The sequence below is a fragment of the Anas platyrhynchos genome, chromosome 16 (genome assembly GCF_047663525.1).
Source record: "Anas platyrhynchos isolate ZD024472 breed Pekin duck chromosome 16, IASCAAS_PekinDuck_T2T, whole genome shotgun sequence".
In the NCBI taxonomy this organism is placed as follows: domain Eukaryota; kingdom Metazoa; phylum Chordata; class Aves; order Anseriformes; family Anatidae; genus Anas; species Anas platyrhynchos.
The window spans coordinates 2,186,842-2,212,340 of record NC_092602.1 but is presented as its reverse complement, the minus strand read 5'-3'; the positions used below and the strand labels follow the sequence as shown (position 1 = coordinate 2,212,340).

The 25,499-nt window shown below is 40.3% G+C and overlaps 1 protein-coding gene across 21 annotated transcripts in view; it reads right to left on the bottom strand.

The window, feature by feature from the left end:
• ATXN2 (ataxin 2) overlaps nucleotides 1–25,499 on the bottom strand; it is a 51,246-nt gene that overhangs the window by 2,021 nt on the left and 23,726 nt on the right. For 6 of the 21 annotated variants that reach the window (XM_038187625.2, XM_038187626.2, XM_038187637.2 and 3 more), the window contains 13 exons: nucleotides 23,355–23,537; nucleotides 21,631–21,819; nucleotides 20,822–20,929; nucleotides 20,078–20,148; nucleotides 19,027–19,334; nucleotides 18,476–18,539; nucleotides 18,223–18,375; nucleotides 16,842–16,908; nucleotides 14,674–14,858; nucleotides 13,980–14,112; nucleotides 9,572–9,625; nucleotides 4,192–4,337; nucleotides 3,108–3,335 (listed from right to left, as the gene is read on the bottom strand). In XM_038187625.2, the coding sequence (XP_038043553.1) occupies nucleotides 3,108–3,335; nucleotides 4,192–4,337; nucleotides 9,572–9,625; nucleotides 13,980–14,112; nucleotides 14,674–14,858; nucleotides 16,842–16,908; nucleotides 18,223–18,375; nucleotides 18,476–18,539; nucleotides 19,027–19,334; nucleotides 20,078–20,148; nucleotides 20,822–20,929; nucleotides 21,631–21,819; nucleotides 23,355–23,537 (1,889 nt within the window). Of the gene's footprint in view, nucleotides 1–661; nucleotides 3,336–4,191; nucleotides 4,338–9,571; nucleotides 9,626–13,979; nucleotides 14,113–14,673; nucleotides 14,859–16,841; nucleotides 16,909–18,222; nucleotides 18,376–18,475; nucleotides 18,540–19,026; nucleotides 19,335–20,077; nucleotides 20,149–20,821; nucleotides 20,930–21,630; nucleotides 21,820–23,354; nucleotides 23,538–25,499 lie in introns of those variants that run through there. The other 15 variants (XM_038187627.2, XM_038187630.2, XM_038187631.2 and 12 more) reach the window with 9 other exon arrangements.

Below are 25,499 nucleotides of genomic sequence, written 5' to 3'. Positions count from 1 at the left end.
TCAGCAACAAATCTTCAAAAACATTATTGTTAGTAACCTAGATCAAAGCACTTCCTATGCAGAGAATGCACCGGGTACGGATCTGAACTTCACACGCACTAGAGGTCTGGCATCCCATCCTCAGCTTCTCATTACACAACTCCACATTCTTTCATGGCTCCCTGCCCTAGAAACCACTCTCCAGTGACCTGTGCCTGCACTATCTTTCATCTAAGCAGTCATTCTAAGATGAGTGATTTCATCCCTTTATACTGTTAGGTCAGCTTTGTTCTGTTTCCAGTTAAGCTCATCACAGTTAAGGTCCTTGTGTAATCTAAGCAATCATAGTTAAGTCTCAGCAGAAAAAAGGAGATTAATCTTCGTTATGGCTGATCACCTTCTGGCAAACAAGTTCAGTAACTTGTCAGTTGGCTTCTTTTGCTCAGAGTGGTTCGGAACTCTAGAGATTGTCAATTGTTTTAAAAATCTGGTAAGCACTGGTTTCATAAAAGCACAACAACATGAAGGAACTCCTAGAGCTTTCGGTCAGTTTGTCTTGGAAAAAAAATGTATTTGCATCTACGGTTTGCTTTGTCCTTCTACCATACCCCATGAACAGGGCACTACGGTGCAATAATCGCAGCCTCACAAGTTTCACAGGCCAGTAAAGACAAATAGCAGGTAGTGGCTAGAATTTTATTTCTTAAAGACAAAAGGGTTATTTGACTCATCACAGACATTTCTCAAACTCTTTATCAGACTTACACTCTATTAATAGCACTCGAGAAGCCTTTAAAGGCAGGAACTGCAATTCAAATCTCACTCTTGCTCTAAAAAAGGCTTAGAAGATAAGGCTGTGAAACAAAAATATCTTTCAGGATCAGCACCATTTTTACTTTGACAAACATGCTATTATAGCAGCCATAACTATAAAGCAGCTATTCATATAGCAGTTGTATTCAGTACAGACACAAACTGGATAAAAATTTCTGCTGTGGCTCGAACGCTTTACAAATTGGAAGCTGACAGTACTTTGCAATGAATTTTCAAGTACTGTTTCTCAAGTGAGAGATCTCTAACAGCTCGATTCATCTGATAACCTAAAGGGAAATTCAACTGATCCCCTGTGTTAGCCGAACTGAAATTCCTACTACATATTTCACAATGGTGCTCGGCAGTTGGAAATGGCACTACTGAGAAGCTATTAAATCCAGTGATTAGTTTCCCCACCATGGAATAATTACACGCATTTAAAACTTCTTACAGAACTGTAGTTATTCCTTCATTAGAAAATTTTGAGGGAACTACTTCATTTCAAAAAGTCAGTCTGGTACAAATATTGTGGATTATGGATTGTAGTTTTCATCCTAAAAAAATTACAGCAGAAAAGACTGCGTAAGTCAAAAATTAAGGATAAAGCAGGCTTTGCCTGTGATTGCTAAAAATCCTGACTAAGCAGTCAGTTCTGACTAAAAGTTGCATCTGATTTCCTTTAGCAAGGTTTGCTGATGAAGTGCTTGGCACACGGAAGGAAGACAACGGCCGCATCTACAGCGCAGGCACGGGCCTGGCCACAGTGTGTACAGCACAGTTCTTCTACAGGTTTACCTTCAAGTTGACTTTGAAACAAGCATGTTTCACGTTTCAAGGCACAGCACTGAACATGCCACTCGCCCACAAGCTTCCAAGACCCTTCTAAAGGGCTACGTGCGGTATTTCGAGGCATCTTGAGAAGCTCTACAACCTGGGCATTCGCACCAGTGCCATCATGCCAGAGCAGAGCAATAGCTCGTTTAAGCAGAGAATCTTGCTTCTGGCAGAAACCAGAGCCTGGGAGGATGTGGCAAGGTGCTACAATAGCAGTAGTCAAGTTTAGACATCCTCTTTATCCTCCCACAGTACAAAAGCAGAGAAATTAAAAGCCTACTGGAATTAAAAAGCTAAAAACTCAACATCAGTAAAAACAATTCTTAAAACAGCTACTAATTAGTTTGCTTAACTGGCCGTGCCAGGAACCAAAACAAAGGTTTTACCAGAATTCAGTAAGGGACTGCACACCTATCAGACTAACCTCCCTACCCACAGTTAGTCTTGCTATCCCAAACTACTGTTAGCCTGTATGAGAAGGCAGAAGCCAGATACCAAGAACTTATCTGAAGATGCAATTGTGCAGGCAAATTACTGATGAACTGTCCGCTCCTTGACAAAGCTCACTAAATCCATGAGATTTAGTAAACATCAGAAAATCTTTGTAACGCTGCTTTACGCGGAGCTCTTGATTAATCAGTCATGTGCTTCCCTTCCCAAAATCCTTTTTTTTCAGTGAGTTGACCACAAGAGAGCAGTTAAGAGAAATGGGTTTCTGATCCTGAAGCAAAGACTGTAGTTAAGTTGCCCGACAATCATTGGGGTTCTCCTGCAATACATTTAGAGCCACACAGACACACACACACACGGTTTTCTCTTTCAGCAAGGATTGTCTTGCAATCATCTGAACTGAATCTCACCTATCTCCCATCGCAGTGCAGCCTTATTACTACCCAGTAATCCTTCGTAATATCCTTTACTGAATGTACTTGTATAAATTTGGCTACAACGCCGAGCCTACCACTGCCACCAAAAGCAGCAGTTCAGCTTTCTTCCACTCAGTTCTCGCCTCTGACCCTCCTGCGTGCCAGCTCTTCCTGTGATCATGCAGTGAACCCGAGTAGTGAACTGATTTGACTGAGAAGCAGCCTAAAATAGGGGTGGGGGGGGCACGCTTCAGTTGAATCACGTCCCCAGTCTGGTTTGCTGCATGGCCAAACAGTCCTGTGAGCAGAATGGTGGGGCAGGACAAGAATGGGAGTCGGAACTGGGAAGAGAGCTCAACTTCTTTTCGGTAGCAGTGCCAGCTTAAGATGTCTTCATTAAACTACAGTTGTAGATGCACTGGGTGTTGGAAGCTGAGGTCCAAATATCTTGTAAAATTCTAAAAGAAAGGCAATGTACAGACAGAAACCTAAAGTAACACAACAGGTAGGTTTGTGCTGAGAGGTGACAGAATGGAAATCACTTCAGCAGGCCCAACTGTCCTATCTTTGTGGCATTAAGACATTTAGTCTTGAAGGTTGTTAAACTGTGTTTACCTGGGGGACATGGGCCATGTGTGGCGGATTGGTATATGCAGGTTGAACATGGGAGGGATGAATGGTGAAGACTGTTTGTTGTGCTGTAGGAAAACTATTTTGTGGAGACTGCGTATTGGAGCCTGGCGTCATGGAAGGTGGGGTTGGAGCTAGACCTGCGTGGTAAATTGCCGACTGCTGTTGTGGGTTTGCCAGGTGGAGTGCCTGAGCAGCCTGGTGCTGATGATGCTGCAAAAAAAGATAGTACATCAGTGAGGTTTATGTTATGGCCTAAAAGTGAGACATTTATTATGGAAACTAGCGTAAGAAAGGTTTGCAAAACTCGTGATATTCAATCTTTTAACTACGGTCACATGAAAACTCACTGCAATTCCTCCAGGCTCATTTTCTCCTTGCACACTAGAGAGTCATGTGAGCAGGAGCCTGGAAAATGGATGTGTTGACCAGAACCGTGTCTGCCAGGTAAAAACAAGGAGACCCTGAAGCTGGATATATGTCACAGCTGCACTTAGAGCAGCCCGAAGTCATTACCAGTAGGTAGCTATGGCAGGCAGCATTATCACAAGTTCTGCTTTGTTTTCAGCTGCCTGCCTTTGAGGAAATACAAATCAAAACTTCTCAGCATTATTCTGCTACTTCTAATTCTGACCCCACTCACATTAAACTGTGACAAAGTTGTAAGTGTTTCTTAACTGTAACATGAAAACAAGCTGTACCTCAACCCCCATGAAGAGGGAGAAATGGATGGTTACACTCAAATGTTGGCCTTTACTAAGGAAAAGGGACTGCCGCAAGTTTTCTTCCTAGCTTATCTCACAAATTATGTTATGGGTCTACATTTGAGTCCTGGCCATTGCAAGCAGAGAGGAACAAGATGGTATCTCTCTGCTTCCTGCCTTCTAGAAAATATGGGAATCTGGACAATTCCTGCATGAGATTCATCACATGCAGGTGGTCTGGGCAGCTGCTCCCATCGTTTTTCCTCTCAAGAAATCAATAGATTGATGCGAACAGACTGATGAGATACCTTCCCGTAGGGTGTGTTAAGTACAATTTAAAGACATTCACTCCATTAAGCTGTTACCTGCACGGGGCTAGGAGCAGGGTGGCTTCCAGCATGTTGGCTTTGCTGCTGGCCAGTTGGTGTGGCAGAAGGCTGAGGATGCGGAGGATGCGGATGCAGGGTAGCATTAGGGTGGGCATACTGCTGAGCAAGTGAGCCAGTGGAAACTAGGATGAAAAAGAAGAATATTTAACAACAGATACAAAATATACACCTCATCAAGTCACCATCTGCACTTGAAGATTGCACTATACCTCTATCACACTGCAAGAATATTCCCTCCCCCTTCTAAAAAAAAGTTATCTTGCAAATAGCTGAGTATCTTACCTTGTGTTCATGTAGTTTGATTTTGCAGGGAAGTCTATAAATAACCATAATTAGACAGTTCATCTTCCCTAGTTTGACAATGCAACAGATACTACATATAAGAAAGTGGTCTGTGGTTTGTTTTTGTTTGTTTTTTTTCAGATAGGCCAGTTTGAAATATCAATTTTATAATTTCCATACAATTTAGTTTTTTTTTTCCTGGAATATACTTTAAAAAGCTGTTACAAGCCATTTTTATTTCCACCATCCAAAAAATTATTTGGCCTTATACCTGGCTAACCTCACCATGCTACTCTTCTGGAAATTGCTCACAGTACAGTCCATGTAAGGTACACGCATTGCATGTATACTAAAGAGCTACAGGGACACACAGAACATACAGAACAGCTGAGAAAACGAGACTCCTGGAGGATCAAATTTTTGTGGAAGCCAGTATCTTGTACTAAAATAACGTATCTTTCCCCTTGAGGCCAATTACAGGACTTCTCTGGATCACCACCATTCTGTGAGCTTCTCAACACTGCCGTGAAATTCTTAATTCCTTGAAACAGTAGCGAGTAAGGTATGAAATTCCATAAAAGGGAAAAAATATAAAACTCACACAAGTGAAAAACCATCTGTTGCTACAGCCGTGCCAGTCTCCAACAACAAACCAGTATCAACAAGCCCCTGTCTGAGGAGTCCTGCCCAGTTTTGCTTCAAAACAGGCCACACTGAATTACACCACCCCACTTCTTTAAAAAAAAAATAAATCTGAAGGCATCTAAAAAGGTATGAGAAGCCATAATAACAGCAAGACTTCCTGTAAACACAAAGCATGCAACTGGAAAGCAAGACCCTGAAAACAAATGAAAATGCACTGCCTATCCCCTCCATCACTTTTAGATCTTGTGCAACAAGTCTGCACTTCTGCACGGACAACGTGCACTGCAGCTCAGAACAAGGCTAGCTTTGCTGACCATAGCATTGACAGACAAATAATCAAAGCAAACTATCAACCTGCTTGCTCCTGAGCCTGTTCCCTGCACACGCTCCTTAGTTATCTTGTAGCTTTTTGTCTTTCTGAGCACAGTTAATCACTGCTCACCGCGGGGTTACAGCTTCTTTCATGGGGTTTGTAGTACGTGAGGATTTGAGGGCTGATGAAGCACCTTTCTGCAGCGTACTTTTAGGAGTGCTTTTGTTTGCTTTGTTGTTTGCAAGGTAGACTGTTTTGGTAACATTTTCTTCCTTTAGTAAATAAACCCTAAAGGTAGGGCACAGGGAGTAACTTCATGTGCCAATCTTACGTTGCATCCACCCTGCCTGCATGTTCCTGGGTAGGGAGATGTGGTGCCTCACGTCTGCAAGCAGCTCTTTGCTGCAGCTTCTGAAGAGCTTCACCTCATGAACACACAGGGACTGCCTGAACATATATAAAGGATGAAAGACAAAACGGGTGGAGAAAACGCACAAAAATGTAGCTGCATCTGAAAACACAAAGCTGTGGATCAAAAGCAAGTCTCAGCAACCACGCTGTGCCTTGGCACACCACCATCCCGTGCAAATACTTGCTTTCCTCCAGTTTGGCTTGCTACAAAGCTTACAAATACTACTGCTAAAATAATCAAACTCACTCAAAAGTATGCATTCTGTATCTTTTTTTGCCTAGTTGAGATTTTTCTGCTCTGTACACATCGTTATGAAGGTTTCTCCTTTTTACAATAACTGCTTACCACATTTATCTTAATCCCACCCAGCTGTCTTGAAAGCTCTACTAAATCGTCGCTGAGCCAATAGTGTAACAGCGATGTGCATGACAGCTTCAGGCCATTAATGCAGATGAATTTCATATACATTTGTAACCCTAAATTCTTGCACAGTCGCGTACTTATGCATGATTGTACTCATACACTGTCAGCATTTCTGATTCAGGGAGGTTTTTGGAAACACCTCCACGTTTTCAATGGGCACTAGCAGAACTGTGCATCTTCTGCCACAAAGATCGCTTTGTGATGCTTCCAAATGCAAGAAAAGTCATTGTTTTTCATATCACTACTAAAATTTATTTTGCAGCAGCATCTGCACCACGATCGTATTTTATACAGCTTCCAAACATCGCTCCTCTTACCAAGACTATGTGAAAACGATCAACAGAGACACCAATGGCTTTTACAGTATGCAGTTTACTGTTTCCTACAGTAAGAAAATTTCTTAACCTCATTATTATTCAACGCTCTGAAGAAGGCCAGAAGTTATTATCTCTGTCCAAGTAATAGAAATAAATGCAGAGAGGGATTCACTTGTTTGCCAAAGGGCACGCTACCAGAAATCTGCCTTCCTCAGCTCTCGTTCCGCTGCCTCAGCCACAGAGTTGGCATGCCTGACTATAAATTGCCTTCAACCCCATTCAAGAGGTTTTCAAGTGTATGTGAAAATTAATTTCAAGTCATAAGATATTCGAGGCTTCCCACATCCTGCCACACTACTTGTTAAGAGCCCCAGAATAATGTGGTACTCCCTGAAACCATTACTGCAATTCATCCTTCATTTCTTTATAGCCCAGAGAATAATAAACCAAGTTACTCCGAAGCAGATACATTATACAATGAAACTTCACAAGGAAGAATTTCACGCTCAGGAAGCAAGTCAAACCGAGGAATGGTACCCCAAAGAACAGGGGAGGGGGTGAAGTGCCATAGCAGCAGCTTCCATAACCTTCTAATGTCTTTTATCCATAAGTTTTGCACACTGAAGTTCAGAATTCATTCCTCTAGTTTCTCCTCCCCTGCCCCATTTTGTCTTTAGAAATGACTCCCCAATTAATATCCTCTCCAAATTTAGTTAAATCAAGTTCAGATGATGCTGCAAATTAAGTTTTAATAGCAATAATAGAAGTACGTTTCCAAAAAAAAAGGTATTTGGACCCTCATCTACATCCTGGACAGATCCTGTATACAAATCAAGAGCAATTCAGGAAGAGCAGCAGCAGGTCTGAAATAGGTGCCCAGATCTATCTTAGCTGAAAACCAGAGTTCGACTTTAGAGAAAACAGAAGGATTTCCATGTTTAGCTGCTGCAATTAATAGTTCACAACAAATCAGTGAAATCTATGAGCAACTCAGTAAGCCTGTGAAAGAAGCCTTGCAAAACAGTCATGAGAAATTCACCTTCAAAGCCGTAACTAAAACATTTTTACTGCAACAATTTTCAAGATTTTTTCCATCAAAACAGCTCGCTATGTGTATCAAATACCGAATGACATGAAAGAAGGGGGGAAAAATAATGAATAAAATCACAAATTATCCAACATCTCCCGCAGCGTCAGCACTGTGGAGATTTTCCAAATGGCCATCTTTTAACCAAGAAAGCACCGAGAAAGCTCTAGGAGAGGACAACTCAGTTCTGCGTAGCTCCTTGCTGTAGGGAAGCCCAGCTCATTCCAGCAGAAATATACCACTTCACACCCATTAAGCTGGAAGTTTGTCTCCCCAAGAAATACTCCCTGAGCCAACCCGTTTCACTTCGTCTTTTTGATCAAGTCGTTTCCTGCCATGAGATATTGAACTGAACTAACCTTGGGAGGGGACACGGTGAAGGTAAAGTCATTCAGTAATGAAGTGAGCAAAAATATCAGATGCATTGAATTAATGAGTTCAGCTCTACAAAACATGCAGCCTACGTTTCTGAGAGGCAAACAAAAAAAGAAGTCAGCTATCAAACCCAGCAAAAGAGCTGAAATTAAGAGGTCAGAACAGCAGAAATCAAGCAGAGCTCCCAGCTGCGAGGGTATATACAGAAACCATATCGTGTAATTTCTTATTTCCCTGGTAGGAATCTCAATGCTGCCAATGGTGGTCATCGTTGGTCATCATCCAAAGATGCACTTGAAGAGCCTATTTCCAAGAACTGACCAGTGAACAAAATTCAAAACTATTGCCAGACCCAGTAAGATGGTGAGGATAACTACATTTAAAAGACCTGAATGGTAGGAAGCAAAGAAATAGCAATGTTTCTTTCATAATATAAAACATTTACAGAAGGCATTTTACACAGGTAGAGCGGACTTCACTCCAAAGATTATCCACTGAAGGAACGAGCTTCTTACAGTTATTTCAGTGCACCAAACCAAGATGCATGAAAACAGTACAGGTCAGCATCCCACAGCACTAGGTCACATAAAACCAGCTCTGTACCAGCAACACACAGGAAGTCTTTTTCAGACGAGATTTTTGGAGAAAAAATGGTATTTCTCACACCCCTCTTCCATCAGTTAGCTCAAAAAAAAAAACCTCAAACCCACAACCAGAAGAGTGCCTGGCATAGGCTGCAGGGACTTGCAGATGGCCCCAAGTCTCACTGCAGGACAGGAGCAAGCCTGAGATCGCTGTGCTCCTTCCCCACGTCCTGGCTGACATCTACAGCTCATCCTGCAGCCCCCAGAGCCTGACTGCCCCAGAGGGCTCCGATGAACACCAGATTTCTGATGCTGGGGAGGAAGCACCCGGTGCCACACACCTGCAAGGGGCCCTCTGTCCAGTCACTCGTCCAAATAGCGACCGAGTACAGGGCTCTCTGCACGCCTCCAGTGACACCGCAGTAACTCCACGGGAAGCTTCCTTCACCCTCGCTGCAGCTCAGGTTAATTCCTCCCAGGGGCTCAGCACTTGAGCCACAGCTTTTTAAAGAGATGAGGCACAAGACGCTGCTCTTTTTAGGAAGTTCATTAACTCACAAAGTCTTAAAATCCCATTTGGAACTCCCATGGGAGTTCACCGAGGTTTTAAGCAAAAGTTGTCCGCACATAGCACTCATTTCTGGTTGCAGATGAAGAGACTGGGTAGTAATGATTAAGATTCCTCAGCATACAAAATAGCATTTAAAAAGAAAATTGACATAAATCAGTTTCCTGTGGTACTTTAAATCCGTTCAGCTTCACCTCCCCCCTCTAGTGAAAGGAACTTTCCTGCATTTTCTACATGCTGGTTTGGTGCAAGGAAACTTGTTCCCTCAACACGTCCCATTCCTTTAACATCTGTTCTTTAGATAGTGCTTTTGCTGTACAATCAAAATTAGTACAAAAAACCCAACTCACTGGCAAAGTAGAAAGAAGGGCCTGTCTCCTTGCTGTATGGTATTTTGGGACATGCTGAATTTGGGAAATAGAAAGGTAAATTAGCCTCTTGCCGTGTGCATGCTTCCCGTCTTCTGGAAAGGTCAGCGTCTTTTTTTCTTTCCCTTTTTTTTTTTTAATATATCGTAGAATCATGCAGATATTTTTATTTACTTAGTTGATATTAGGGTTGGATATTTAGTTTTTACAACTGAGCGGAGATGAAACAATACAAGTCTCAGGTAAGCCTTCCTTCTAAACTCTGATACTGAGGTCTTCAGCTCTTAATTTAGTATTAACATGAAAATAAACTTTATGTCAATTCACCATCTATTACAATGCACTGTAACAAGAAGGTTAAAACGTAATTACATTAAACAAAAAATCGCCCCCCTTGCTTTTTCAACTGTGTCACTGTCATTCTTAACAGTTCCAAGACACCTTTGGTGACTGGTTCACTCTTAGTCCCTGGAGAATCCTTTGAGGTTTATATTATATCCACCATTGTACTATCAGGGTAATAGAATTTACTCTACTGCTGAGACAGAAACCAGATAAAGTTAGAGACAATACCAGACCAGTAAAACATGTGCAGAAGGGGAAAAAGGAAGGGAGAACGGGGACAGGAATGAGAGCACAAAAAAACAGGAAATGCAGCTGTATAAAACCAAGGCCTGGTTTTACACAAGTTTCTGTTTGGTTTGGTTTTTAAACACAGAAGTAAAAGTTTTTCAGAGGACTCCGGTTATCTAAAAACATAGGCAGTTCAGCAGCTACGTGGTAAAACTAGCAGGCATTAATCGTCACAGGGAAATATCCACCCTCAGCTTGGATACCCAGGTTTTCTACCAACATCACGGGACACGTTTGTGTCTGTGCGACATCGAAACAAGCAGTGAAACTGCAAACCACGGCCAGCGAACTCGACCAGAGCGATACTCGCGTCATGGATCACGCAGGGCCAACACTTCCCAGAAAGATGTTACGTTCTGAGCCTACTTCAGCAGGGTGAGGGCAACAACCCGGTGTTAAGGTAGGTGTGTGTGGCAGCTAAAGGTGTGTGTAGTGCCCCGCTCCAGCGGACCCTGCAAAGATTTCCTTGGTAAGGCCATCTAAAGGGCTCGCATCTCCAGAAGTTACAAGTCAAGGTGCAATAGGCATTGGGTGGAGGGAAGGGAGATGGTTGTCTGAACACCGTCCTTCCCCACTGTGTTCTGAGGGGGGGAAACCAGTGATTTAAACGCTCCTCTGCCGTGCGTTCAGGTGGGTCTGCTGGTGACCAGGCTGCTTAGCTACTCTGCTTCTCTGGAGCTCTCGTCAGCAGTTTGGGAAACAGAAGCAGGCACCGTAATGACTGGCAAAGAAATCCCAGAAGTGCAGAAATATCCCATTAAACAGCATTAGACAAAAAAAATATTTTTCTTTCGATTGGAAAAGTGCAGATCAACAAGCGTAAGTCACTACATGTATTTGGAATTGAGGTATCTCCTCACAAGACAGAAGGGAAAACAAAACCCAAGCTGCTGGCAGTGAGGGCAGGTCGCTTAGCGGCTCAACGAGCATTTCTCTTCACTGCCAGGCAGTTACTGCTCGCCACAGACATTCACTTATCCCAAACCATTAAGGAAGATGGAGTTCCAGATCTCCTGAGAATACGCTTCACACCTTCAGAATACCTCATAAGCAGTGCCCCCCAACCCCCGCGTCTCAGTGCGGTTGTCCTTGTAGACATCTTCTTTCTACCACATACACAGGAAAAAAATTGAGTGAATTTTGCAAGAATTATCTCAAAGGAAGCACCGGTACCTTGAAGGACAAAAGGACACTGTAACCCACTGAATCCTGATATGAACAGGGGGAGGGAAGTCAAAGAATAAAAATAAAAATAGATCAGATTGCTATTTTAAAGAGCCAAAGGGAAATCTGAGAACTTGCTTGAGCCAATGCTCCAGAAATCAAAAGCAGCAGCGGTTGTTATAGGAAGTTATTCTGGATTTTCAAACTGCTTTAACAAGAGGACCAGATTAGACTCAGAATCAGCATGTGTTGGTATATTTAGTTCAGAGATACCATGGATAAACTTAAGATTCCCAAAATACCGAACGTAAGTTGTGAACACTCCCTTGTATTACCATTCAGAACTACCTGTCACTCGGTCAGATGGGAACAAATCGAGCACGTTGCTCATCATTTACTACATAAGCAGCATTTATCTATCACCTTTGGCAAGTCTACATTTTTTCTGAGCAGTCACATACTGATAAACAGAAGCTGAAGTTAATATCTTCTAGATGGTCACATTTTAAGGAGAAAATCAGCCTAGGCAAGGTCTTCAAGTATTCAGCACATGAAAGCCTTGCAAAAAACTGGGAATCGAGACAGCAATACTCTACATCAGAAGTCATTTCACGTGTAGCCAACTGTAAACTTTGGAGGTTAAGAGTGCGTTTGAGCCAATTCATGGTCACTAGGCAATACACATATTCACACACGGCAAGAACATACTCTTAAAAAAAGGTGTCTCGTATGGAGTTCATGATCCTACTGGGTTGAGTAGTTTCTCTAAACAAGAATTTCAAGCACTTGATCATTTACTGGGAAGGTGGGAGAACGTTTAGAAGAGCCACCAAGTAGCTGTTTGAAAGAACACAGAAGGACATGCAATTTCCGTAAATTAGGTGCTCTTGGAAAAGTAACCTTTAAATTACATGGAAGGAAATACTAAGGAGTTCTCAAATATTGACCCAGCTTAGTTGTGTGTACCAGTAGGTAGTCACCTACCTACAACAGATAAGCTACAAAACCAACACAAAATGAAAACTAACTGTTGAGTTAGAGTATCAGTGGGGAAAAAAAAATATGCAGACATCTGATCAAAGCTAAACAAGGGAATGGGCTTACACTTCAATGCTGCAGAACCCAGTGCTTACAGAAGATAAGGATGGTGCACAATGGGAAATCGCTAGGAAGTAACGAGCAAACATTTTGAATGAAGTCTCACATATTCTCTCATGTCTAGTTTTATTTTAATCATGATTTGAGAGAAGGGTTTTCACCAATAAAGGTCTGAAAGCCTTTGATCATTCACTTAATCAGAATTCTATTTAATCTAATGAAAAAGCAAACAGAAGATCTGTTTACATGGACACCTCAAGCACAAGAGTTGAAAAGATCAAAGTAATACAATTAGCAAGGACCTGTGAGAGAAGGACTTAACCTCTACGAGTAACTTCCATTTCAGCTTCATCACAAACGAGCTGAAGCGTTCTTTCTCCAAGTGTCAAAAAAGGCCTCTGTTATTTTTGTCTCTTAACTATGTAACCACACTACTGCAGAGACCTGACAGGATGTTTTCAGATGGGTAAGACACCGACTTGTTTAAATCAAAATTAATTTCACGCTAAACTTTAAAATTTCATTTTTAGCCTTGTTAAGTTTTCGTGACACACCATGGACTTCCATTAAGTAGCAGTGTAAAACTAAGCACCGGAAAACATACAAAGATGTCTAAAGGTACAGAAAATCTTTTATTAGAATCTAAGTCAATAATATACGTGACCCAATAAAAGTCTTCCTCAGATGCTGTAACAAGTATTGAAATGCCATGTTTTCAAGAGACCATCTGTCTTTTTGACATTTTATGACAGTTTCCAAGCCTTCTAGCAACCTTGATTCTACCTATTTCAATAGCATGTTTTGCAGTGAGGTTTTTCCTCCGAATTGGGCATTGCTTTATCACACATTTATAATGCTTTAGAAGTTCTTCACATTATAGTTTGTAACAAGGTAACCCACATTTTCAGCATTTCACTGTAAGTGAAATATGCTCGTCTGATAATGCTGGAGACTGATTTTCAAAGTCAAAGCAATACACGAGTTATTTCATAGACTTAATTCTTGACTTACCAAAAAAGAAAGGTAAGCAACACAAGTTTTATTTTGCTCAGACAGAAGTGTTCATACTGTTAATAATGCTAGTAGTATCATAAAGACAGCATTTCACTAGTTGTCAGAACTAAAGTCAAGTTTTGAAACTGAGGTCATAGCCTTGCAGTAAAACCAGTCCTACTTATAAACAAGAAACAATCAAGGGATGTTGTGTCAAGGGCATCAAGAGAACTTGAACAAACTTCTTTCAGCAGATATTCGTTAGCAGCTCCCAGCTTGAAATTTCATCTTGGTCACTGGCATCCTACTGAAATCAGCATACTTGAGTTTTCATTTTAACCAGGTGGCTCAGTTTTCAACGCTTTGCTCATCATCTTATGATATATAAACCACATCTACTGGTGTAATCTGAATGATACCCACATTTGAAGCTCGAGATTAAATATATCCCTGCACAACATAAGAACTTAAAAAGTTACATATAACACAAAACGTTTCCTACCATACATAGCATGCGTCTGTTCATGCGCACCATACTGTGTTGCAGAAGAAGATACTAAACCAGGCTGTGCATGTGTTGGTGGTGCCATCATTCTAGCGTTGCCCTGTATTACAGGGCTATAAACATGAGGATGCTGCATTCAACAGAAATAAGAAAAACAGACAGTTAATTGGAGGCCCATTACAAGAAACTAGTCTAATCTAAACAATAATTGCATATGCAGAAACAGCAATAGCTTGGCCTTATAAAACACAGAGGAAACTAAAGATTTCATACTACAACAATTATCCCAGTTGTTTCTAAAAACGAAAGGACATTTTCTGCAGTGGGCTAGAAGCTGACAAAAAACACCAGCATATCTAATTTCTGCCATTCTAATATCATAAGCTTATGTATGCAACTATATATTTATGCAATTACATACATGTATTTAAAAGCTCTTGAAGTAAAAGTATAAATAGTTTGTTTTTAGAGAGCGTAACTAGGAGATGCCCTGCCCATGACCTAAAAGGAATTGCCCTAAAAGCTAAAAAGGTAGCAGCAATAACAAATTACAACTTCTAAACTGACTGGAGGATTCGTTACAGGCTTTGAAGCACATTACAATAGCAAACATATGACTGGAGACAATATGGTATTTAGGACTGAGTCACTTAATTACTAGACGTATCACATCCACTAAACAGACTCTTACCTGAGACTGGTAGTGTGGCACATGCTGCACAAGAGGCTGGTTAGGAAACTGCTGGGGACTATACGCAACATATTGTGTTGAATAAGCAGGTGGCGTAGCTACAATTGGAGGGCCTGCAGCTGAGGCAGGATGCATCATGGTGCTCTGATGATGTTGGTCTTGCCGTTGCTGTGGCATATTTGGTACTACAAGGCAAAGAGCATCTCACGTTAGAAACACAGGATGAATGTTGGTCTTCCTGAAAGGTTTTATATTACAACTACAATGTGACCAAGTAGAACATCCTCACCCCTCAACTTTTAACCACTTAGAGCTCCAGTATTAGAGCTCTGTCAAAAAGGAGTTCATAAAAATAAATAAATAAAAAAGACTTTCATCACTGCCTTTTTGCCATGTATATGGCCACAAACCCAGGCCTGCTTTTTTTTTTTTTTTGTAAAAGAAGGAAGGTGCAGGGAAAAAAAGACTGACAAAAATCAAAGAACAGAAGAGAGAGGTTATACCAGGATACCTACATTACTCAAAGTTGATCCTGTCCCCTTCAAAAGGCTTAATTTATCCACTATCAGAACTACTCAGCAACTGCTCCATCAACTGGAAAGCTGAGTCTGTTAAAATTACTTGTGCTCATGGCTGAGGAGAATAGAATAAAGGTCTCCACGCAGCTGCAATATGAGGTATTTGCATCATTTAAGCTCTATGCTATCCCTGAGGATAGCCAAAAACTTTGAGGTCACAGTCAACACCGAAGGGGACAAATCATCTTAGAGGGGGAAAAGGAATAGGAATAATTAGAGGGAGGAGAGGTTAAGAGAGCAGAGCACTGCAGTGGGGGACTACCTGAGCTATCCTGGTAAGAAGACTGCCTGAACCACAGCAGCAAGGCACTCAGAACAGAGTAATTCAGCCTACTAAGCACCATGGCATGATCGTTCAAGGTGAGCTCCAGCTTGCTGCAGTGAGACTGCAACTAATAACTACGCTAACTCGAGCACCTGTAAGCTCCACTGCAGTGTGCAATGTTGACAGACCCCTTAGGGAGAGGAAAAGAGGGAAACGTTGAAGATGTCAGGAAATGCACTCAATAATGATTATGTTTACACTGCAAATCAACAGAAAAAAGTAAATACGGGGCGCAACTTGAATAGGGTAAAGGCGCTGAACTTTAACAAGAGCAGCTCCTTCAACTTATGCTGCACACAAAATGGATTTATGGAGGAAATAATGACATTCAGGAAAGGAATTCAGAACAGGAGAGCCTCACAGAGCAAGCAAGTAGACAGCAATATACTTCTGATTAAAATAATCAGTATTATCAAGCACAGGATTTCATGAGTCAGGCCACACTAAAGTTAGTGCGTTTTAAAATGGAAATACATTACAAGTATTTGTCTTCCCTACTTTCATAAAGGCTACTTGTTTATTTCTAAACAGCAGAACTGCTCTTTTAAACAATTTCCTCTTCCAGTGACCGGAGCTGCAGCACTGGAATCTATCATCATGAGAGACTGTGTAATATTGCAAGGAATTTAATTGCGTCGAATTAGAGCATTATCTGAAACATGACTATAAAACAAGACCATCATTTTTCTGCTCCTACACTGCACTGCAGAGATGAGAGTGCACCTCAGCACACGTTTTCATCTCCACAGCCACAGGTGTCACTTGTTAAAAATGCAGTATTGTTAGTCCAGCTGTTCAGCTACTGTTGCAGAAGGAATACAAAAGAACAAACTGGAACCAGCAATAAGCTCTTTGCAGAAGAGTAACAGCACACTCTTTCTGAAGAAAGAGATTTTTCTTGTTGACAAAAATACCCCATTCAGGCACCATTCAGGGCTCTGCTGCACACCAGTACAAAGCAGTTCCCTTTTTAACATTTCCGTAACACTTATGACGTATAGGAGAAATCAGCTTACCCAAGTGTTCCAAGTAACACACCTTTTCCAATTTGTCAAATCAAATTCCAAAACAAGCAATGCCACGCTACTCAAACTTGTGATTTGTGCTGCATTAGCTTATCTGGAAATACCTAAGTATTTCCACTTAGTTGCCTTTATTAAAAATAGTATTTAAAATATCAATCAACATGGATTAGAAAACAATCATTTGTTATTTTATTCATGCTGCATGCAGACTAAGAACCAAACAGGCAGTATTATTCTCACCTTTACCTGCTCTATATGTCTTGGCTTGGTTCACTGGCATGGGCGTCATGGGAATAGGATACAAAGGCTGAAACAGAAGCAGGAGTTTAAGCTATGATATTCCTTTAAAAAGTATGTTTGTGCATGTGGCTGTTTGTTGGGGTGGGGGCCCTGCTCAGCTGTGCTATGTTTTATTCTGAGCCAATAAAATAATCATTAGCTTCTAATGATATTAGAAGCTACTTTTTCTCTAAACTGTATAGCCATAATTAGGTGACAAACATTACAGATTATCATGATAATCAGAACTCTGCTGTGCAAGTCTCCACTATGAAATGAGTCGCAACAGGACCTACCATATCCTAGCTTTCCAACTCTTTTCAGAGGCAACTCATACAAATGTAATGCTAGATGTTAAAATATTTACAAGTTCAGTTCTTCACCAATGGCATAGACACTACTAGAAAAAAAATCACTGTTGCTAAAACCAAGCCAGTAACAGTCTAGTGCATCTATTTTAATGTTAGGAAAGATGCACAATGGCAGCTTGTAGATGTTTGTTGGCTCTTTTAGCATTTTATCACAAGATTCAAGTCTCACAGAAGTTTCTTTAGGAGGAATTCTTGTGACCTTTTGCAAGCTGATCACTAAATTACTTATTAAAACATTTTGGACATACTGGGTATTTTCTTAACACATTATGAGAGCAAAGTTAGCATGAGTTTTATCCTTCCCCCAACACCCCAAACCTTCCACCACACAGTTAGGATTGTTAGCCACAAATTTTTAATCACCAGCAACCATTTGGTCCATAAGGAAAGGAAGAAACACTCCAGACTTCAAATATGGCTTAGTGAACTTTGCCTAACCTGTGATATTTTCTTCTACCACTGTGATTAAGTCTGAATGTACAAACAACCAAGACCATATGGTTTGCAGCAACCAGTCAAGTAATGCTAGTATTGCTACTTCAAGCAAAGTATTAAATCAGACAGCTTTATAGCAGAGTTAGATTTGAAATCCTAGTAATCTCTGCAACAACCGGAAATTAGTGGGACACAGCTGGAAGCTAAGGACAAAAAATGGTTGCTTAAAACTTAAAAGTAAGGCTATGCTTGGAGCACTGGGGAGGAATTCTGCACAGAGTCACAACAAATATGAGTAACAGCTGTTGGAATTTACAAGTGTTTGAGACTATTATACTATCAAGATTGAAAGACCACTGGGAAAAGCCATTATTTACATAGCTAAAACTGAACAACAATGTAATTGTGTCCATATTTATGGCAGAGATACAAACAGTACTGCGCCACTGTCTTAACTTAGATCTCCTATGTCTCCCCAGTTGGCTGACAATCATCTGAAAAGTGTAAACAAACTGCCATTACATGCTGCACCTTACCTGCACGCCTGGACTCACTGGAACTGGGTACATCATATTTGGTGCAAAACAAACAGGCTGAGTGTACACTGGAGTTGGCTGCTGATGACCCACCATGGAAGGACTAGGTTGAGCTTGAGGACGAGGGGAGGTTGGTGTAGTAGAAGGCTTCGGCTACAAACAGAGTTCAGCAATGCATATGCAAGATTAGCTTGACCATACTTCAAGGAAAAGCCTTTGAGTGGTTCTTTATAAACAGTATCAAATAACTTACTTGAGCAAAAGATCGAGGGTTGAACTCTTTTGCATTAGGGTTAAGTGTTGATTTTCTAACTTGCCTAAACATGAAGAACAAAAAAAAGATGTTCAACATTATTCTTTTACAAGCATACCTGCAGAATGACTAAACAACTAAAAAATTGAGATATGAAATGCCTCATTTCCATCTGCAAGTCAGATTTTGGAGAACTCAAATATACATATATACAAAAAGTCCTGTTTACTGACAGTATTCTTACTATACTCATCAATAAAGTTTTCCTGGTGCTGTTGCTTCAGCTTACAAGAGACAGGAAAACATTTACATAAGCATTCAGACACCAACTAGGCATCGAAAGGACCAGAGTTCTACATGCAGTTCTACCACTGACTCACAAGATGACTTTCTTCACAGGCACATCAATTTTCTCGTAGTTATACAGAGAAAAAAATAACTTACATTGACCATATCAACATTAAGACATTACATGTTCATAATAGCTTTTTTCTACACACAATTAAATGCTAATAACAGATTTGCTTATTCTAAAAGGCATAGTTACTCACTCAGAAGTGTCTTTCTTCTCCTCTTTATCCTCTTTATCTTGTTTATTTCCAGGCCCAGATGTCTGTACACCTTGTGAAGTTACCTCAGGCCCTCGCTTTTGTTCAGAATTATTACTTATTGATGGAGAAATACTTGGACTATTGGGTTTGCTACTGCCACCGTTAGAGTTAGTATTACTGCCAGTTTCTATGATAGATTCTTTAGGGGTTGAGTCTGTCTTTTCCTTAACTACATCTCTTGGTTTTTCACCTTCTCGTGTTTTATTTAGCAGCTGATCCACTGCATCTGAAGAGGAACTTGACTGTAACTGAAAAAAAAAAAAAAACAAAAACGAGGTGTATATTCATTAAATTGGTATGCAAAACTAGAAGACAATTTAATGCTATCACAGAGTAAGATACAGTCCCATAGGCCTTAATCACCTGGAAATGACCTTTTCAAACATACATTTCCATTTCTAGTAGGAAAAAAAAAATCTACGAGCACTGACTATGTTTTAAGCCTACACTGTGCAAGAAGCTGAATTATTCAGAGACTCGACTGACCTACACTTTGATTAGGAAGTGACAGGAAAGCTTAAGACAACCCCTTAGACTCAACCCCCCTCTATGTGATTTAACAACAACTCCTAAAAAGCTGACCTGATTTAGTAAGCAATTATAACCTGGAAACGTGCAATGGATCAGCAGATACTTGTCTTCAATTTTCGTCAGCAAACCCCTCCATTACACTTTGAAACTCTTCCATATGGAGCTCTCCCATATGGAGCATAAATGCATTAATTATTTGTACCTAACAACCACGCAGGTTTTGAGCAACATTTTCAGTATACAGTATTTAAGTCAAAATGTACATTTGTGCATTAGGCAATTGTACAAGCAAGACTTAGCATTGAATTTTAGCATGAATTCTCATGAACATTTTTGTAAATCGAGCACAAGTTTTAAGGACCCATTTTCCATTAACACATGCAATGTATTTAGTTCATTAAAGTAATCTGGGTGCACAAAAGAACTACAATACATTAAGATAACATACATGGAAACTTACCCTAAAGTCATTCTTAAATTTCTTTAAATCATCAATCTGTTTTCTATGTTCTGAAACAATTGGAGAGACACCTGCCAAATATAAGACCACAATTGTCCAAGCATTTCTAATTCAGGTTTTTATATTCAACCCCCACATCTATAAATTTGCAAAAACAGAGCGTTTGCATATCTAGAAGTGAAATACAGCTATACCACTTCATCTGTGAGTTGGTAAAATTCCATGAACGATTCATATGAGCACACAAAAAAAACATGGCATTGCATAACTGCCATATCTATAGCTCTAACGCATCACACCAAGACAAAAGCCCTGAGGTACAGGGACTGCAGAACTCATATGCATACAAAGAGGCACACAATAAAACCCTCGAAACATAACATGCCAGTGTTTCAATAATATCAATTAAAGGTGAAACACTAATTTGTCATCCAGAGTTTAAATAAAAAATAATAATAATTAAAAAAACACTTTGAGAAGAGGAAATAAATAAAATAAATAAATGCAAAGGTCATCCACATAAGCATCTCTGTACTTCAGGTCAATGAAATGAGTCCATGAGTCCAACACTTAAAATTGCAGCTCTATCGCTTCAGAACTGCATGCTCAAATGTTCCTTACAAATTATCAAAACAGATTGCCTCCAAGTCTTCCTTTAAATATTAACTCAACTAGTCAATACAGCAGGTTTAGCGCTTGGAATCCTATGTTACTCAAGTACTTCCAGAAGCTTTTGATACAAACCTTTGCTTTCAGGTTTAGGAAAACTAGGAGAAGTCTCACTTGGTTTTATATTCTCCTTGTTTCCAGTTGCAGAATTTTGCCTCTGGTCCTGAAGCCTAGTATCTTTAGCTGGAAAAGAAATTGCCAAAGTTATTCTCTTATACACAACTCACACTGATTAAAAAGACACGACAAGATAGAACAGAAGAGAGATTTAACCATGTTTAGCTTACATAAGAAAATGCCTGTTACACTTTTTCTGCTACCAAGTTAGGGCCTGGAGGCTTATCCTCCCCCCTTCCCCATCCTACTGTTATTAAGCCCAATGAAAATGTCCCAATCGAACACATCCCTCACCATCACACAGATCCTTAACTAGGCTGACAAGAAAATGTAAAACGAAAGCAAATTATTTTCCATAGTCCAAGCTCTTTGAGATTTGAGAGTCAGTCAAGACCTTTATGACTATGCTCTTGAATTTCTTTTTTCTCCTTTCATGAGGCTTAAAATATTCCTTGAAAGCAGTGGTCTATGTTTCTTTAAATGAGAAAACAGCCAAGAACTCAGTCTGAAAAAAGTCCTCAATTAGGTCAAATACATCCATACTTCCCAAAAGACAGAAGAAATTAAGCATACAGACTTACTAAAAAGCCTCAATCTTATTTTAAAGCCATCATCATAAGAGAAAAGGAACTCACTACATAGTAAAATTAAATGTATCAGTCAGAACTTTTCCCAGCATTTAGAAAGCAGCTTTGCTCTTGTACACCCGTATTTATTTTCAGAGATTAGGCAAGGGTTGCATTTGCCAGCTAGTGAGGGTTACTCACCTTCGCTGGAAGGGGTAACTGCTCTGTTGGAAGCAGGGCTGGCAGGTGTAGGAGAGGCAGCTGGAACAGGCATGGCAACAGATTCAGTGGGAATAGTACCAGGTTGAGGAGAAGGCAGAGCTGGTCCTGTGGGAGTGCTGCTTTGCCTTGGAGACCTAGGCCTGTGTGTTTTAGGGGATAATCTTGGAACTAGAAACAAACAGGAAAAAACAGTTATGGGATAAGTTTCCTCATCCGCTCAGAAGTTTGCTTATTTTAAAAACGACTAGGAACATGCTTTAATATATTCAGTGGAACATTATATAGTGACTGAAAACCTCTTTACCTTTCAGGTACATCTCCTAACTCTTTACAGTACAGCATTTCAGATAAGTGGTGCTATTTTCCTACAGACTGTCCCCTAACAAACATCTGTCTTACAGTCCTACCATGAAACTGCAGTATGGTCCCTGGCCCCCCAGCATACAACAGCTCACATTAGCACAGTTTCAGGCAGAACAGAAAAGGTGGTCATTATCTCCATATAAACAGATGTAAAACATATTTTTTTTTAAAGGCTGAAAAAAATCATCCATTTTACAACATCCTCCTTTGGAGGTTTGTCAGCTGGAAAAAAAAACAGCATATCCTACTGAAGGAAGATTATTTGATGTCCACTTCTGCCCCTGTGTTAAAGCAGCAAGGGAAGTTGTATGTTCTTTACAAGCTAAGCTGTACCTCCTGCTTCCTACTCACACCACTGTGGCTAGTTAGTTGCTTTACATCATACATCAACTTCAAGTGAGCAAGAAGAAAGAGAGGTAAGTTGTTTAACAGCCCTGTTTGCATGCCAGTGATAAATAAAGTGCAGGGCAGGGAGGGGAGATGAGTCAGAGAGAATGCCAGAACAGAAGAGTTTAAATCTTTTCTGCAAGGCAACAAGATCTATGGGGTTGTCTACGCATTGGAACACAATTCATACCTGTTTTCTGAAAATGCATTCCCACCACTCTTCTCTAAATCCTAACACCGCTGAAAAGTATTAGACTCCAAACTGTTGCCCACTTGTGCTCTGACTCAAGAAAGCACCCAGCAGCTGACAACTGACTAGAACATGGTCCCAGTCACAAAAGCTCAAAACCAGGGCTGGTATCATGACTGAGCTTTAAATACACAGTCAAACGTTACAAAAATAACTGATTCAGAAAAGACAACGCTGACTACATCTAATACTACAGTACTTATGACAAACACAGAACAACCACTTAGAACCTTCATCGTTTTTAAAGGAAGTACATCCAACTTCACTTATCATTTCATCTTTTTCTTGTGATGCCAACCTTCCGCTATACAAGCACCTCATTCATTTGTAAACCATAAAAATCCAGTTACATTACCACTAATCAACTTCAGTGATGCAGTGGAAAATAACTTTCTTGTCTCCTTCAATGACTTTCCTGAAGATTATTTCTTTCAACAACTCATTCCTACATTCTTCCTTCCTTTCATACACCAACTGACTTACCCTCTCTGCAATTCAGACCATATTGCACTTTAAGGACTGACTCACCAGCTGTTTTACTAAGCTACCTGGTAACATCCTTCTCCCACTTCATCTAAGCAAGCTAAGTTAGCAGACCAGTGTATTCGGAGCCTGAATTGTCTAGGAACACAATATTCTGCTTAGCATTAACACTCTAAAGTATCCCTGGCAAGCCATCTGCAATAAGCCAAGCTTTACCTACCCCCACTGACAACTGATGACCACGTCCCACCTGAAGGGCTGCCTCGTGCCACTGCAGTAGTAGATGCTTCCCCTGGTGCATTATGAGATACAAATTCTAAGCCACTTGAAATTGTACCCCTACCAGTAGAGACTCTGTGACCTCGAGGGTGCCGTTGTGCCTTAGGAGACATCCGTGGAGGCCCTGAGAAAAAGAAAACAACCCCACACAATAAGTACTTAACATCCGTCACAAAGCATACCCAAACATGCTATCTGTTTTTAAAATTGGCTTTCATCTGGTAATTCTCGATAATGCAGTAATACAGTCAAGCAAATTACAGACATTGACTAGAACCAGGGATCTGTGAGACTAAAAAGGCCACGCCATCGGTTCAGCCAGACTACCAGCATACTCTTCACCTTGCTATGTGAGCTCATGTTCATTGATATTTAGAAGCTTTATCAGAATTATAACAGCGTAGATTTAAAAAAGTTGAATACAAATATCCAACATTGCTTACTGCAAGACAAGTCAAAAAAGTTAGCAGCCCAGCTCCCTCTAGATAAGCACGCTTCTGGGCTATCAAATGTTTTCAAGAAAAAAAGGATTGCATCACTTTTTTAGGTGGGCAGTGATACCAAACGATTATTTACAGGGTAGTCACCACTGGCTGACCAATCCTCTCGGGGAATTTCAGCACAGCATTCTGCACAGAGGCTAAATTGCCTGCAGCAGGTCACAATTCATTAACAAGTCAGCAAAATTACAACTGAACAAGTTATTGTTATCCCAAGGTTCCAGTCATGCATGTTTAACATCAGAAGCTGAAGCTGTAAGTGAACAGTAATTCTGAACAGTTTATACAGCTGCCACAGAATAGTTACGCTCAAATCCAGGCAGCAATACAGTTTCTACATCCTAACAAACATTTTCTTTACAACAAAATCAGACTCAAATGCTGATATCTCGAAAGGAAAAACTGTGTATGAGCATAGAACAACCTAGCTGATTGCAGTTCATTTTAATGTAGGTCAGTAACAGACAGAAGTTCAGGTAGTGGCTTTCTGGTTTCACATAAGGTTCAAAAATATCCAGTACCTCTTCCGGTTATATAAATCTTTAAATGTCAGCCTCTATTTTAACCATAAATCTAAAGCACACTTCAATCCGAATTGCATACATGCAAGTATTTTAAAGAATACACTGTCCAGCAATCCTCTTCTTGTGCTAGAAGTTAAACATTGCAGCAAGCAGGTCACTGCATACCTGACAAATCAATCACAAGTGCAAATGCAGGAATTTTTTAGCATGTGGATTCTTAGGATCTTACATTAAAAAAAATCTCACATTGATGAATTTAATTGACAGTAGAACACTGTACAGACATGTCTGCTATTAGCCATGGGCCATCTCGACCATTTATCAGGCAAGCTGCAGGACAGCGTTACTGACTCGATCAGCAGGATGACCGGGCTCTCTCCTGGCTCCAGCAGAGCCTGCTACAGCAGAGAGCGTGCACATTTCCAGTGAGCTTAGGATAATCAGTTTACATTTTTCCAGGATTGCTAGACTGTGCTGTGCAGGCTAGTTTTTGAGTGCACTTAAAATAAAAATATGTTACTGAACCTTCAGAGTACATATTAATTTAGTTGAGATATTTCTGCATGCAATTGTCCAAGACTCATGAGTCAAACTTCCTCTGCATATTACTGACTACCAGGGAGCTAACTTATTGCTCTGCCTCAATGCAAATGGAGACTTAAAGTTTTCTACAGATTCACCTTCAAAGTAGCTTATCCTATCCCATTCCACAGTGCACTTCTTTAAATACAGCTTTTTTTTTTTGCCTTTTTGTTTAACAGAAGTTAATTGGAGAATTTTAGTTAGATTTGAGACTGCTTTTTTGTGAAACATCTGTATTAACGTTTTTTGTTTTTTTTTTTTGAGATTTTATATAAATTTATATTCCTAAAAATGCCCTCCAAAATTAATAGGTCCTGCATGTTGCTGTTGGTTAAGTTAAGACACTGAGCAGCGTTTACAAAGCTGAGTTTATTTCATACCAATTTGGGAAATTTCACAGCTTTATTTTGTTTTTGTAAAGTTCTTCAAATAAAAAGGTTAATAGAAATAGTCTGATAAACTAAAGTTAAACACAAATTA